The sequence below is a fragment of the Arvicola amphibius genome, chromosome 4 (genome assembly GCF_903992535.2).
Source record: "Arvicola amphibius chromosome 4, mArvAmp1.2, whole genome shotgun sequence".
NCBI classification, from domain to species: Eukaryota; Metazoa; Chordata; class Mammalia; order Rodentia; family Cricetidae; genus Arvicola; species Arvicola amphibius.
Window position 1 is genome coordinate 32385178 of NC_052050.1, and position 14502 is coordinate 32399679.

General features: G+C 51.4%; 1 protein-coding gene across 3 annotated transcripts in view; it reads left to right on the forward strand.

Annotated features, from left to right (window-relative positions):
- Window positions 1-14502, forward strand: part of Akap1 (A-kinase anchoring protein 1) — a 31239-nt gene that overhangs the window by 13422 nt on the left and 3315 nt on the right. For 2 of the 3 annotated variants that reach the window (XM_038325677.1, XM_038325678.1), the window contains exons 2-8: window positions 3808-5402; window positions 7877-8013; window positions 9341-9467; window positions 10012-10139; window positions 11862-12039; window positions 13799-13949; window positions 14334-14401. In XM_038325677.1, the coding sequence (XP_038181605.1) occupies window positions 3839-5402; window positions 7877-8013; window positions 9341-9467; window positions 10012-10139; window positions 11862-12039; window positions 13799-13949; window positions 14334-14401 (2353 nt within the window). In that variant the 5' untranslated portion in view covers window positions 3808-3838. The remainder of the gene's footprint in view (window positions 1-3807; window positions 5403-7876; window positions 8014-9340; window positions 9468-10011; window positions 10140-11861; window positions 12040-13798; window positions 13950-14333; window positions 14402-14502) is intronic. The other variant, XM_038325679.1, reaches the window with a different exon arrangement.

A 14502-nucleotide genomic window follows, 5' to 3' on the forward strand; every position in this document is an offset into this window, starting at 1 on the left:
AGAAGGCTGTTTGACTGACATGAGACTAGCTTGGGGTGAGGAAAAGAGAGGCTGTTTGTTTTCTTGGTTGTTAGGAAGTGGAGCTGGTGGAGGGGCATCAGTTGCCTTAGAGAGCCCCCTGTGGGTGCCTCCTGGTACCAGACATGCTTTAAAAAGACAATTAGGTTTGCCTTCAAGGCCTTTGGGTGTGTAGCTGCTGGTCCCAGGGGCTCCTTTCTTGGTGGAGAATGGCTGCTGCCCCACCCACTGGGAAGCAGGAGACAAGGAAGCCCTGCTCTCTGTGGGGCTCTTGGAGGAAATCCTTCACTCACAGTCTTTGCCTGGAAACGGCCCTGGGGAGAGGGGCTTTGTCCTGAGCGCTCACCCCCTCAGTAGTGGGTCTCTGGGCTATGGAGCAGTGGGCATTGTGAATCTCTTTTGGGTTCATTGTATTGGCTGGTCTCAGGTTAGCACAAGAGAAGGAGACTGGATGGAAATGTCACCACAACTTCTCTCCTGGGCTGTCCTTTCAGCTGAAGTCCTACAACAGAGTTATCTGTACTGGGTAAGCTTGAGGCTTAGAGCTTCAGTCTCTGGGACTGAGTCCAGAGGGAAGGGAGTCTTAGATAGGCCGTGGTGGTGCTAAGCACAGAGCAGCAGGAAGGTGCTGGTCCTGGACATTCTGTCTGAGCTAGGACTGGAAACAGCTGGGGAAGTGATGGAAGGGAGCTCTTGGCATGGTGGGCCTTGGGCATAGTGTGGACCAGCCAGGCCCTGGACTAACGCTAGATTGGAGGGCTTGCTGTTGGGCCTCTCTTTGTGGTGTAGCTAGCTTCTGGGGTTTGAGGATGTAAGAGTAGAGTAACCTGTAACAGAGAAGGTGGGACTGTGGGCTTCGATTTAGTTTCAAAGGGGGCAGAGCTCCTCCCTACTGGACTGGAAGCCATTTCTGTCTTAGGTACCAAGCTGTCTCTCACACATATCCTGACCTTGGTCTTGGCTTTCTCTGCGTTAGAGGGGAGAGCTGCTCTCTGTTGGCATGGCTGTGGGTTGGTTCTCCTTTTGTCTACTCCATTCCACTGAGTCTTTTTCCTGAGGCCAGAGAACTCTAGAATTCTGTAGGAGTTACAAACGTGAGTCCTGCTGGGAAGGATTGCCTTTTAGCAAGGGGTCAGACATAGAAATGTAAGGTCATGTTCAGACTCCAGTGCCGCTCCTGTCAGCACGCGCCTGCTGGGCACCGCCTTCCTGAGTCTAGGCTGTGTGCTCCTGCCTGCCAGCTACACCATTTCCCTCCCGAACTGTCTCGTTACTCTTACTCCTTTGTATGAATGACACTGACCGTGCATCCAGTGAGTCTCATCTTGCTGCTGTGTTTTGAGTGTGTGGAGGATGTTGCAGATCAAAGATTGTCAAGCCTGACTGAATACTGGGATCACCTGGGTTTAAAACCAAGCAAACCTGGTATTGATTTTTGGGTCTCAGATTCTAATTGAATTGGTTTGGGTGCCATCTTGGCCTCAGGCCCTGGAGAACTTCCTTGAATCTGGGTGTGGTGACTCACACTTGTAACCCAGTGATAATCGTAGGAATTGAGAGACTGAAACCGGAGAGTTTGAAAGTCCAAGGCCAACCTGGGGTGCCAATAAAACAAAGTAAAAACTTCCTAGAGAGGGAACTGGAGAGGTGGCTCAGTGGTTAAGAGCACTTTCTGCTTTTGGAGGGGCCTGAGCTTGGTTCCTAGCACCCACAGGTGTCTCACAACCACCCATGAGTTGATTTCCACGGAATCTGATGCCCTCTTCCGACCTCCAAGAGCGTCAGGTACACATACATACATATATTCAGGCAAAACACTTGAAATACAGAAGATAAATCTTAAAAAAACTTCCTCGGTGATATGTGTGAATGGAGAAAAAAATAAAAGGAATAAAATTAAAAAAAAAAAGAAATAAAAAGGAAAGGACAGGACTGTTCCAGGGTTTGGTGGAGGAGAAAGTTTATTGTGGATAAAAGGGAGATTGTAGGCAGAGGCCATCTGGGAGTCCCGAGTGGACATTACTAGGCTGAGCTGGGCTATGAGGGAGAGGGAAAGGGAGCAGGGAGAGGGGAACTCGGTGCAGCAGCCAGAAGGCCAAAGGTACAGGAGGGAAGGGTAACCAAAATGTCTGGATTATATGTAGGGAAGAGCCTCTGGGGGAAGAGCAGCTGGAGTGTTCAGGGTGGGGGTGGGGTGGGGATGCCAGCCCTGTCCTGTAACAGGTAGGCAGTGAGGGCTGGTTGGGAGAACCTGGTGGTCTTAGAAGTTGTAACAAATCTACTAAAAAGACCATACTAGTAATGAGTTCACAGTTGGATTATGCAAAATCAGTTTGCAGAAACTGCCTTTCTCCTCCAGCTTAGTCTGAGTCAGTTTTCCACACCCCAACCCCAGCTATGCTTTGGTTTTCTTCATTACAGTGTTAGTCTGTGCACAATTTCTGTAACACCAATACAGCTAATTAGTGATGATTCTACAGTATATTTAGTGATCATTGCTCTGAAAAGGGCTAATTCCAACTTAGTGTCAAACAATAACCTTGGTGGGGGTTCTGAAGGGCCTCTGCCTATGCACAGGTATATTCGTTTTATGTTGTTTGTAGCTGGATCGTAGGGTATGCTAATAATGTTTGCCAGGCTATTGCTAATGCTCTAAAATGGTAGGCATGAATTTCTCCTTTTTTTTTTTTTTTTTTTTGGCTCACACTGCACATCTTCCCTTATGGATCAACTGGCAAGTAAGATGGAAGCTGGGTTCCCGTTCCTCAGCTGCATTACGCTGAGTTATCTAGCCACCCAGGTAGTGATAGGTTCCAAACGAGGATGGATGGGCAGGTTGAGGATGGAATGATCCAGGATGGAGCTATTTGAATCTGAAGCCACAAGTAGCATCATAGACGTTTCCTGCATGGAGGGGTGATTGCTAGTCCCCTGAGCCCTGGCCACTGCTCAACCACTTTACAGTCTCCTTGCTTTGCCTTTCGAGGTACATCTTAACAGCTGGAAGGGCTTTCTGGCATGACCTCTTTTCCCTGTACTTCATCATCCCCTTCATTTTGGGGTATCTAGGTCTCCTGTTCTCAACCATTCCTCCTAACTGTAGTGTGCCTAGAGCGTTCCTGGGGAGCTTGTTAAAAGTACAAACGTGATTGAGTAGGGCTGGGCCTCTAGCAGGTTCTGGGGTGTGGGTAGCGGCTTTGGTCTGTAGACCACCCTTGAATTAATGACAGTCCTAGAAAGGTGTTCTCAATCTCTGCTGAACATGAGAGCCAGTCAGGGAGTGCTGAAGTGTTACATTGTTTCTCTTTGCAAACAAACACAAACCCATGTGCAGGTGTAATGTACTGGGTCAGTGCCCAGTCCCCGTACCCACAGTTGTTGTCAGTGCCCAGTCCCCGTACCCACAGTTGGCTGTCAGTGCCCAGTCCCTGTACCCATAGTTGGTTATCAGTGCAGAGTCTCTGTACCCCCAAGTTGGTTGTCAGTGCACAGTTCCCATTCCCCCATTGGTTGTCAGTGCACAGTCCCCGTACCCCCGATGGTTGTCAGTGCAGTTAGTTGTCAGTGCACAGTCCCTGTACCCCCAGTTGGTTTTGTTCGTTTTGTTTTTTGAAACAGAATCTTACTATGTAGCCGTGACTGGTCTGGAACTCATTATGTAGACCAGGCTGGCCTTGAATCTGACAGCTGCTCCCAAGTGCTGTCAAGGGGTGCACCACCGCTGTGCCCAGCTTTCTATACTGCCTAACTGGCTTCTGTAACATCTCTTCTTATCCTCACTTTCCCTAGGCATAGATAGCTTCTTCACCTCGCCTCCAAGATGGCAATCCAGTTCCGTTCACTCTTCCCCTTGGCGTTGCCTGGAATGCTAGCACTCCTTGGCTGGTGGTGGTTTTTCTCTCGTAAAAAAGATCGACTCAGCCGCAGTGATGAGCAGATGGAGACACTGAAGGTTGGCCCGGCTATCAAGGACCGACTCCCCACTGAAGAGGCCTGCACTAAAGTCCTGTCTGTGCCCCACAGTGTTGCACAGCCTCCAGAACCAGAAAAGCTCTCTGTGGGCAAGTCTTCTATAGAACCCCCAGCCCTGCCAAGGACACGTCAGGCTCGCCGAAGATCAGAGTCCTCAGGCTGCCTCCCCAGCAATATAGACACCAGGTCGCAGCCGTGTAGAGACGACAACTCAAAGGTGGAACTCTCCCTGATGGGGGACGAAGCCAAATCTGTTCCTCTTGGATATCCCCTTCTCCCAAAGGAAGTGCCCTTCCCCTTGGAAGCAGTGGAAGGGTATAAGCAAGATTCTGCCTTGGGCAAAACACCTGGAAGGGGCTGGCTGGGCCAATGTGCAGCCTCTGGAGAGAAAGCAAGAGAGACAGGCGGGGCAGAGGGGACTGGAGACGCTGTGTTGGGGGAAAGTGTGCCAGAGGAAGTCCTGTTGTCCCAGGAGTGCATCTCAGAAGCGAAGAAAAGTGAGGCTCCAAGCCTGGCCCCCTGGGGAGGTGGAGGAGAAAAGGTGAGCAATGGCCCCCCACAGGTGACTGAGCTTGCAAAGAAGGAAGAATGTGTTGTTGGGAAGTTGCCAGGTAGCTTTGTGGAGCCGGTTCACTCAGAACTGGTTAAGGATGAGGACGTGTTGGTACCCCAGGTCAGAGGTAGCAATACTTGGAACAGAGACCTGGCTAGCGAGCAGGTCAAAGAGGAGACCTTGCCTAAAAATGATCAGATTGAGCAGGCTGCTTTCCAGATTATCTCCCAGGTGATCTTGGAAGCGACCGAAGAGATGCGGGCCACTACGATGGGCAAGACAATGGCACAAGTGCATCCAACCCCGGCCACTCAGCCTCAGGAGCTGGAGGAGAGCTCTGTCCCAGCCAGCCAGGAAACTGGCCTGGGACAAGACACCCCAGATCCTGCTTCCGGCACGAACGCCACTGCCAGCCCATTAGCAGAAGCCTTGCCACCAAAGACCTATGTGAGCTGTCTTAGCAGTCCTCTGTCAAGCCCCACCAAGGACCAGAAGCCAAAGAACTCTGCACATCACATCTCCCTGGCCCCCTGCCCAACACCAGTTCCCCTCCGGAGACAGTCTCTGGATGGGGCAAGTTCCCCAGGAGGAGATGACACCACTTTTGTCACCTGTATGTCCAACAACAGGCAGGGTGTCCTTTCAGTGGCCACCTCGGGGCCGTGCTCAGATTCTTTGAGTACTTCGGGGTTTGAAGACTCTTGCACAGACACCAACTCAAGCCCCGGAGACAAAGCTGTCACCCCACCACTGCCAGATAGTACTGAGCCCTTCAGCAATGGGGTGCTGAAGGAGGAGTCCTCAGACTTGGGGACTGAGGATGGATGGACCATGGATGCAGACGCAGATCACTCAGGAGGTAGGAGGACCTCGGTGCTTTCTTGGTGAATCTGGGAGGGCTCCCGTTATTTGCTAGGCAAAAGCTACTGGGCCATCCTTCCCTTCTCCCATGTGTTCCATGAAGTGATGCTGCCCATCTCTATGTTATCCAGACACCTGTGCCACTGGGCACCTCACAAGGTGGTGGGTACCCAAGAAGTCAGGTGACCATGAGGCCCCGAGGCATTGAGAGTTGTCCATGGGTTGTCTAGCCAGGGAAGCTCCCCCAACCTTTAGAAGGGACCAGGGCTGTTGGGTTCACCAGTCAGCCTTAGTGCCTCTTCTCATTTGGACACCCATTCTTTGGTGGGCCTCTAAGGATGAGGACCCTTTAATGGTACCTCCCAAGCTCCAGGGATGGGTAAGCATCTCTTAATGGTTGACTTCCTTTACTCACGTGCTTGTTCCATGTCTCCACCTGCTCTCCTCCAGAAGCCCTCGCAGGGTAAGTTCCGCCAGGACAGCCACAGCTTTGAGCACTGGTGGGAGGCTCTTTGCGCTGTCTTGGGTTGTTGCTGTGACCTCCTCCTGCAGAGCCTCAGCCGTCCTTTTTCTGTGCAGTTGCAGTTCCACCCCGGGAAAGAGGGCACTTTGGTAACGGAGGGTGCACCCCAGCGTAGACAGTTCAGACCGCTAACATACAGGTCAGCAGCTCCTGACCCTGCTCTGCAGCTCCCCAAGGGGGTACTCTGATTCTCTCCCAGTGACTTCCAAGCGGCTCATGGCTTGTTTGTTCCCAACCATTCAGTTTTATCCAGAAAGCTTGGGAATTTTTCTCGGGTGTTTTTACTGCTTTCATTAGAATCTGGTGGGGGGGGGGCATCACACTTTGGATTTTGTCACCCCAAGATGCTGTTGATTAAGACCACGATGATTTTTACATAGCTCTAAAAGAAAGCAAATTCTGCTCATTGTAAACTATGGGAGGCCAGATACTGTAAACTACACCCCAATGCTGGAGTGCTAAAATGTTAAGGTAAAAAATTTGCATCTTAAAATGTACAAAAAGAAAGGTTTTTAAAAACATCTCGAGTAAAGGAGTTTCTATTTTCCTGATGCCCGTTACTGTAATGAACTCCTCAGCCTTGTTCCAGCTCTGGACAGATTATAGAAGCTGTGCAGAAAAGCCTTGAGGCTTCTGAGCATAGCAGGAGACCATCAGTGGGTGGGAGGTTCAGGGTTTCCCATTGGTCATAGCCTGAGGATAGAGCACTGGTGTTCTCAGGTTAGCCTTAACCCTACTTCGTGCGCTTCCCCTGGGGCTGAAGCTCAGCGGGCTTCTGGACTGCCTGGCCGAGGGAGCTGGAAACTAGTCAATGAATGCAGCCCGCTGAAGGCCTAGTATGGTTCTGAGTTACTCCTGGGAGCCATTGAACCGCAGGTATTGGCCAGTCCTGTTCTCTTGGCTAAAGGCCAAGGGCCTTGTGGCAGTTAAAACCCCAACCAGCCTGTTTTGCTTCCAGAAGACTGGCCAAGCAGTTTTTTTGAGTGTGTAGGTGGGTGGGTGGGGTCCTTGCCTCAAGCCTAGTGTTGAGGGAGGTCACTTTGGAGGTGACTCTTCTCTTTTTCACCTAGGGGTGGAGAGTTCCATTAGGCCTTAGTCTTATATCCAGGCAGTTACATGGCTTGCTTGGAAAAGTGTTAGTCCTGCGTTTGGGGAAACCGGGTGGAAAAAAAGCCTAATTAGTCGGCTCTCAGGAGTGATCTGTTTCAGGCCATTAAGTTGGCATTTCTGCCAGAGCCGCTGTCTTGCACTGATGGTCCCTGGTGCTTCTTTGGTCTTTTCCTCTTCTGCAATGGTCCTTTTGTCATGTCCTGGGAAGAGCTGAACACATTCAGAGCTAAACAAGCCAAGCCCAGCGGAGAAGGGAGGAAGCTCACCAGCCTTTGTCCATACCTGGCCGAGACCAGCGGGCCCTGATCAGGACTGAGAATAGGACCCTCCGTAGGCTATCACTGTGACTGCCAACCTACCCCAGACCTCCCATCCTCATATCCTCAGCCTGGGCCTGAGGCCTTGGAGGTCCTTGACCTGAGAGGCCGGGACACTTGGAAATGGAGCAAGGCCTGCTCCTGGGCCCGTGTGGATCTGTGGGTCATCTTGTTAGCTTCCCTCTCCGCTACACCATGTATATGCCTCTCCCTGGGCACAGAGTGTGTCTCTTCCTAGCTTACTACGTGTGAGTCTGACCCAGCAGCTGTGGCTAGGCACGGCTGCCAAATAAGCCAGCAGGACTGTTAAGTGACAGGCTAAAATTAGGTGTATGGGTACCCTAGGCCTCCTTTCATTGGGTTTTACTGAGCCTTCTAGTCTGTGAGCTGAGTGGTGTCTGCCAAGCTTGCAGAAGGGAGGTGTCCAGGGTCCCCCAGTATTGGGGATTTGGGAAGCTGTGATAGTTAGGACTGAGCTGGAGTCTCTCTGTGTGTGTATGTGTATATGCCGCTTCCTCCCAGCAGGTTCTGACGGAAACAGCATGGATTCAGTGGACAGCTGCTGTGGGCTTACAAATCCTGACAGCCTCCAGAATGTCCAGGCCAGCTCCAACCCTAAGAAGGTGGACCTCATCATCTGGGAGATAGAGGTGCCAAAGGTAAGGGTGGTAACATTCCTTTAGGCCGGATTCTGTGGGAGGTCAAAGTTCCCTTAATGCCAGGTTTAAAGAAGGTCTGTGAATTTGATGAGCCAGGCTGGGAAGCTGCAGGCAGGCCATCTGACATCGGTTCTAACTCGCTCGCATGCTTTGATGGTCCTCCAGGCTCCTGTGTGTGGGCTGCGCTCAGACACCTACCAGCTCTGCACTGTAAAGTGTACTGGTAGCGAGGAGAGCTTAAACTGCTGTAGAAAAAGGAACGCCCAGAAGCAAAGGCCGCCAGCTCTGGCCCGCCTGGCAGCAGCTGGGGGCACACTCATTTAAAACCAAGACTGTGGTGTTTTAATTAATACTTCTAAATAGTTAACCATTTAATTTTCCTGTGCTAGTCTTTACATTGTTTTAACTGCATTATTCATTGTATGAGCGTTGTTGCTTCCCCAGTCCCCAGTGGTTTCTAGCCTCTTGCTCTTAGAACTTAACAACGAATTAGTGTTTATCGCTGGGACTCAGAATTGGCAGACTGCTTACTCCCAGGGCACTTGGCTCCGTGCTGAGCTGGAGACCTGGCTCACTCTGAACTTTGGGTTAAGACTTCTATGCTGACCCCGGGCTGCTGGCTCCCGTGGTAATTTTTCTTCCCCAGTGACCTTATTAGCAATCCTGCCCTCAGTGGTCACAGAGGGCATGGTAAGGCAGGCTCTGGGTGAAGGGACCATGTCCCTTGCTACCCTCCAGGACTGGGGTCATTTAGAATTGTTGTGGAGCTTGCCTTAACGTTGTGCTTAAGTCTGGTGTCTTCTGTTTGCCTTGAACTCTGGTGCAGTAGGCCCTCAGACATGCTGTCCCTCCGCAGCGGGGTGGGAGCCTGGGTGTTCTTAGGCTTCCATTGTCCCACCTGTTTCTTTGTCTGTGACCACTAGAGGGGCAGGGATGTGAGGAATTAGAGTCGACCCTTCTAGCCTGAAGCTTTGAGTGAGTGTGTGCCTACATGCGTGCGTGCACATGTGTGAGTAGGAGCAGTGCGGCTTCTTTAATGCTCTACATCTTGGCCACATGGCTGGGATGAGATGCTGAGTCCCAGGCCGGACCTGCCCACTTGGACTGCTCAGCAGCTGTGTAGTCTTGGGTGGGCCACAGCAGTTTGTTTCTCTTCATGTGTAAAATGATCATGTTGTCTGTTCTATAGGTTCTATGGTTGAACCTAAGTTAAAACAGTTCTGAAAAGTAAATGTGAGCTTGACTTTACACAAAACAAGCCTAGGTCTTTGGGTAGCGAGGAGCTGGGTTCCTGTTTTCCTCACCTCTCTCCCTCTCTCCCTGGAAGCACTTAGTGGGTCGACTGATTGGCAAGCAGGGTCGGTACGTGAGTTTTCTGAAGCAGACATCTGGTGCCAAGATCTACATCTCCACCCTGCCTTACACCCAGAACATCCAGATCTGCCACATAGAAGGTCAGTGCTGTGTCTCCCCTGTGCTCAGTTCCCTTGCCTGGAATGTAAGGCAGGAGCATCCAGGTTGCAATTGTCCATTTGGAGTTTTAGCCTCTGAACAGAAACCATAGGTTTCTAGGTAGAGTGCATACCGGGGACCCCTTCGGGCTCTTCCAGTTCAGGTGCTTGCTTGCAGGAGACACTGTCCCTCTGCACCATCTCTCTGTCTGGCCAGGATAAGGATGGGTGCTCAATGGATATGGCCAGGGTCCTGGGGCACAGTGTGTGTCACCCAGATTTCCCTCATAGAGCACAGGTATCTTCTGGCCAAAGCCATTCATGCCTTTCCCATCTGCCAGCTTCTTTTTCTGTTCAAAGAATGGGTCAGATTGGCAAAGGTCAGAGGTGAGTGGATTTAAATAACTTTATTCCTAAAGCAAAACCAACTATTTGGCACCTTAGAAACCCTTGCACATTAGAATCCTATGACGTGGCATGTGGGTAGCTTTGTGCTTGCTGTCACTTGGCTCTTACGGTGGCTGTGTGTCTTGTCCCTTGCCCTTAGGCTCTCAGCACCATGTAGACAAAGCTCTGAACTTGATTGGGAAGAAGTTTAAGGAACTGAACCTCACCAATATCTACGCGCCACCACTGCCTTCGCTGGCACTGCCTTCCCTGCCGATGACGTCTTGGGTGAGCATGTTCGCCAGGATCCTACTTCTTGTCCCTTCCCCTAAACTTATCCCAGTTGAGAGACGGTTAGCACATGGGTCAAACAGACACATGGGTGTGTCCATAATCAGCCCTGCCCTCTACTCAGCTCTATTGCCGGCCGGCGTGTTCTCTGAAGACAGGATAGGTGCTGACAAGAGGCCAGGGCCTCTTGACCCCACACTGGGAGGACTATATTTTCCTGCCACTTGGTCATGCTTTCTTTTTTCTAGGCATTTGCCTAAAGAAGTCTGAGATAGGAGACTGGATGTGGTCTCCTAAAAAGCTGGGGCTGTACCTAGCGTCACTGCCTATTACCAGACACCTTGGGTAGGATCTGCCAAGAGAGATTTTGCTGAGAGTTAGATGGGTCCTTATGTTCTTTCTAGTCAGCTGGGCTGAGTGTTGGCCCCTGGTGTGGGATTCCCTCGTCTTCATCTCACCAGGAACTGCCTAGACTGTAGTTGGTAAATGCAGAGTCCCCAACCTGGAAGCCCTAGAATTTAGAGAAGCTGTTATCTCCCAAGCAGTGAGCAGGCGTGCCTCAGGCCTTCGTGGGGCGCCTTGTTGAGAGTAGATGCACAGAGTTCTCTGGCCACAGACTATTATTGCATTTCACAGCTGGGCTGAGCAGGCTGCTTCAGGAAAATTGACCCTTTGGGTTTTGTCTAGGACGGAGGTGTTTGAGCTGTCTTCCCCCACCATAGACCCTTGCGCAGTGGGGGGTTGGGTGGGGTAGTGTTCCTTTCTTTCACTGTGGGTGTTCAGGAGTAGGCTGGGCCCACTCCATGCTTTACTCCTGAATCGGAGGTTTCCCAGGCGCCTTGGCTTCTTAAATAATGGAGTGACTAGAATATGTGGTTTCCTCCCCTCATGTTCTGCTTGCTCTCTGGGACTGGGAAGGAGACTCCAGATGCTTTGAAGTCTGCAGAGCTGTGAGGACCCACAGAAGTCAAAGGAAGTTCTTGGGGCCACCAGGCAGGAAGGTGCAATTCAAACCCTCCTGTGTGCAGAGCCCCGCTCCACTACCTTAGCTTAGCATTGGGGAAAATGGTGCCGGAGCACAAGCCAATCAGAGAGCACATGGCCTTTCACATGGGGCCTTAAAGCTGAGCCCACCTACAGACCCCACCCAAAGTGAAGGGATGAGGGGACTCTGTGGGGGTGGAAGAGAGCATGATTTAGGGGCTAGGTAGAAGGCACAGAGGAGTAAATAGGATGCCAGCTCTGCAGACCTTAGCAGCGGGCCTGTACTGAGGCCACTGCTTGTTTTCTAGAGGCAGAGAAATGCTTTCTGGAGTCTGCTGCAGGTCTGCAGGGGCCTGAGGCTGCCTACCTGGTGTTCTCAGGCATGTCCTGAGCAAACTGCTCACTCCCATGTTTGCCTTCCTTGAGTGAGTCTTACATGAAAAGAACTAAGGAGGGAGGGAGGGCAGGCATGCCCCAGGGTTTGGACCCCTGCCCAGCCTGTGTGAAGATACAGCACTACACATACAGTTAGTTTGGACTAGGGAGTCCCCCTGTCTGATCCTGAGGTGAGGCTGCCTCTATTGGCAGGTCTTGGTATTACTGCACAACAGCCAACAGACCTCTGCTCTCTGGGTGCCAGGACTGTGTCAGCCCACAGACTGGCCCTGGGTCCTCGGGGTATATCTCAAACATGAGAAGAACTGATACAGTGTTGGCTGCTTCTTCCTCCTCCAGCTCATGCTGCCTGATGGTGTCACTGTGGAAGTCATTGTGGTCAACCAGGTCAATGCTGGGCACCTGTTTGTACAGCAGCACACACACCCCACCTTCCACGCGCTGCGCAGCCTGGACCAGCAGATGTACCTCTGTTACTCTCAGCCTGGCATCCCCACCTTGCCCACCCCAGTGGAAAGTAAGTGCTGCCAAGAGAATCAAGGAGAGTCCTGGGTTCTGGTCTACCCATTCCACACTTGGTCTGGACTAGGAAAAGACTGGGACTCCCTCAAATGGCAACATCTGAGTTCTTGTGTTGTCATGGAATTGTGCTGGGTTGAGTTGTCTAGCTAGCTAGCATTTCCACTGACTGACCAAAGCAGTAGGATTGGAGTGACATTTTTCTCGTGGACTCAGATCGTAGCCCCAACACTTTGTCTTTTTAAATTTTTTTAAAATTACATTTATTCATTTTATTCGTGAGTATTTTGCCTGCATAGATGTACGCGTACCACATATATACTTGGTGACCATGGAGATCAGAAGAGGGCTTCAGGTTTCCATAACTGTAGTTAGGGATGGTTGTGAACTACCATGTGGGTACTAGGAGTCAAACCCAGTCATCTGTAAGAGGAGCCAGCACTCCTAACCATGGAGCCATCTCTTCAGTCAGGGCTTTGTGTCTTCTAAGTGGGGTGATACCAAGTGGTACCCAGGCTCGCCACCAGGAAGTAGAATGATAATGCAGTCTGTGTCATGTAGAACACTTGAGGCATATGTATTTGTCAATGGGTTGTTGCCACATGGCAGGTTAGGAAACGAAGGGACTTTATCAGACAACGCTTGAGCAGGGGCTGGAATGTAACTGGTACCTTTGTTGCTTTTATCATTGGGGAGGGAACTAAATGTCAGCATTCCTCTTATTCTCCTTGTGGGCTTTGAGACATAAGGAACATTTTGAAGTTATCTGTTGCGGTTTTGTTTGTCCCCTTTTGGAAGAATGAGGTTTTCATTTTCATCAGGTTCTCCAATGCCTTAGTGAGAAGTGCAGATCAAGCTGGAGTCTAAGGGTGACTGTACCGGGGCTTCGCTGTCTGTCAGGACCAGGCATAGTCGGCTACTGGAGGTTCTAGGGGTGTTTCTGTGACCATGGCTACCCAGCTTGATGGCTGCCTGGGGACACTCTGTGCTTCCTGAGGCCAAGGCTAGATGCTAGGAGCTAGAGACAGACCTAGGATGTCTGGCCAGGCTCCCCATCAGAGTCGCTGTGGACTGGAGCAGACTGGACCCTAGGTGCTGGGCCATTGAGCTCTGCTGTGCTTGGAAGTTCTTGATTCTTTTGGGGACTGTTCCTGAGGCACGGGCTGGGGCGGTAACTCAGTAAAATGAGTTTGATTCCCCCATTTAAAAAAAAAAAAGGGTGTGTGTGTGTGTGTGTGTGTGTGTGTGTGTGTATGTCTGTGTGTCTGTGTGTTAGGTCTGTGTGATCCAGCACTGGGGAGGCAGGGATAGGCAGAATACTAGGGTTCACCCTGCCAGCCATCATTTAAAAGACAAGAACAAAAGAACAAAAAGACACAGTATGGAAGGATGACAGCTAAGCTGTCCTTGCCCTCCACATGCGTGCACAGACACACAAAAGGCCGGCTCTCACCCCATTTGCTGAGTTTTACATTTTACTTGACTAAGTCATGTGCTAGTTTCAGGTGAGTCATGGATCTAGGCAGAAGGCCTTTCAGTGTTTGGTAGCTTTGGGAATATACTAAGCAGAATTTCCCATGTTCTGGGTTTTCCCTTGTTTGTCTTTGGCTCTGGGAGGACTCGTATTGTCCCCGCCCACTGCCCATGGAAATGCAGGCCTCTGCCCATGTGGGAAGGTGGGGAGCAATGACCAGGGTAGCCCTCACAGCCCTGCCTAGGCCAGTTGTGTTCCACACGCTTGTCCTCCTGCCCTGCAGTAACTGTTATCTGCGCTGCCCCTGGTGCGGACGGGGCCTGGTGGCGAGCCCAAGTAGTGGCCTCCTATGAGGAGACCAATGAGGTGGAGATTCGCTACGTGGACTATGGTGGATATAAGAGGGTGAAAGTCGACGTGCTCCGGCAAATTAGGTGAGTGGGATTCCTTGGCTAGTCACCAGTCACCCTGCATGGCATGGGGTGCATGGCTAAGTTCTGCCCAGCTTCAGGTGGGGCTGGAGTCTCCCCTCCTGCTGCCAGCTTCGTGGTAACGGAGTCAGGTGTAGAGAAACACAATGACCTGCCCCAGCTCCATGTAACTAGAGGCTGGTCTGTGGGAGAAGCCCCAGGCGTCAGGCATCGGAAGTGAGAGACTGTGACTTTGGTAAAGGAAGGGCCTCCGAGTCAGGCTTGCCACAGTTTCCTGCCTGCGTTCGGGGGTGCACGTCATCCTGGCTTGTAGGCTGCTGTGCTGAGTGGAAGGTAAATTCAAGTACTGGTGGTCCGTGTTGAACCCTCCCTTCCTTGCCTTTCCAGGTCTGACTTTGTGACCCTGCCATTCCAAGGAGCAGAAGTCCTTCTGGACTGTGTGGTTCCACTGTCAGGTAACAGGCAGGGCCTCCAGCTGGGGGTTGGGCACTGGTGGGCACCGGGCTTTCTTGGAGCCTCCTTCCTTCTCTTCTGGAGCCTGTGTAAATATGGTTGG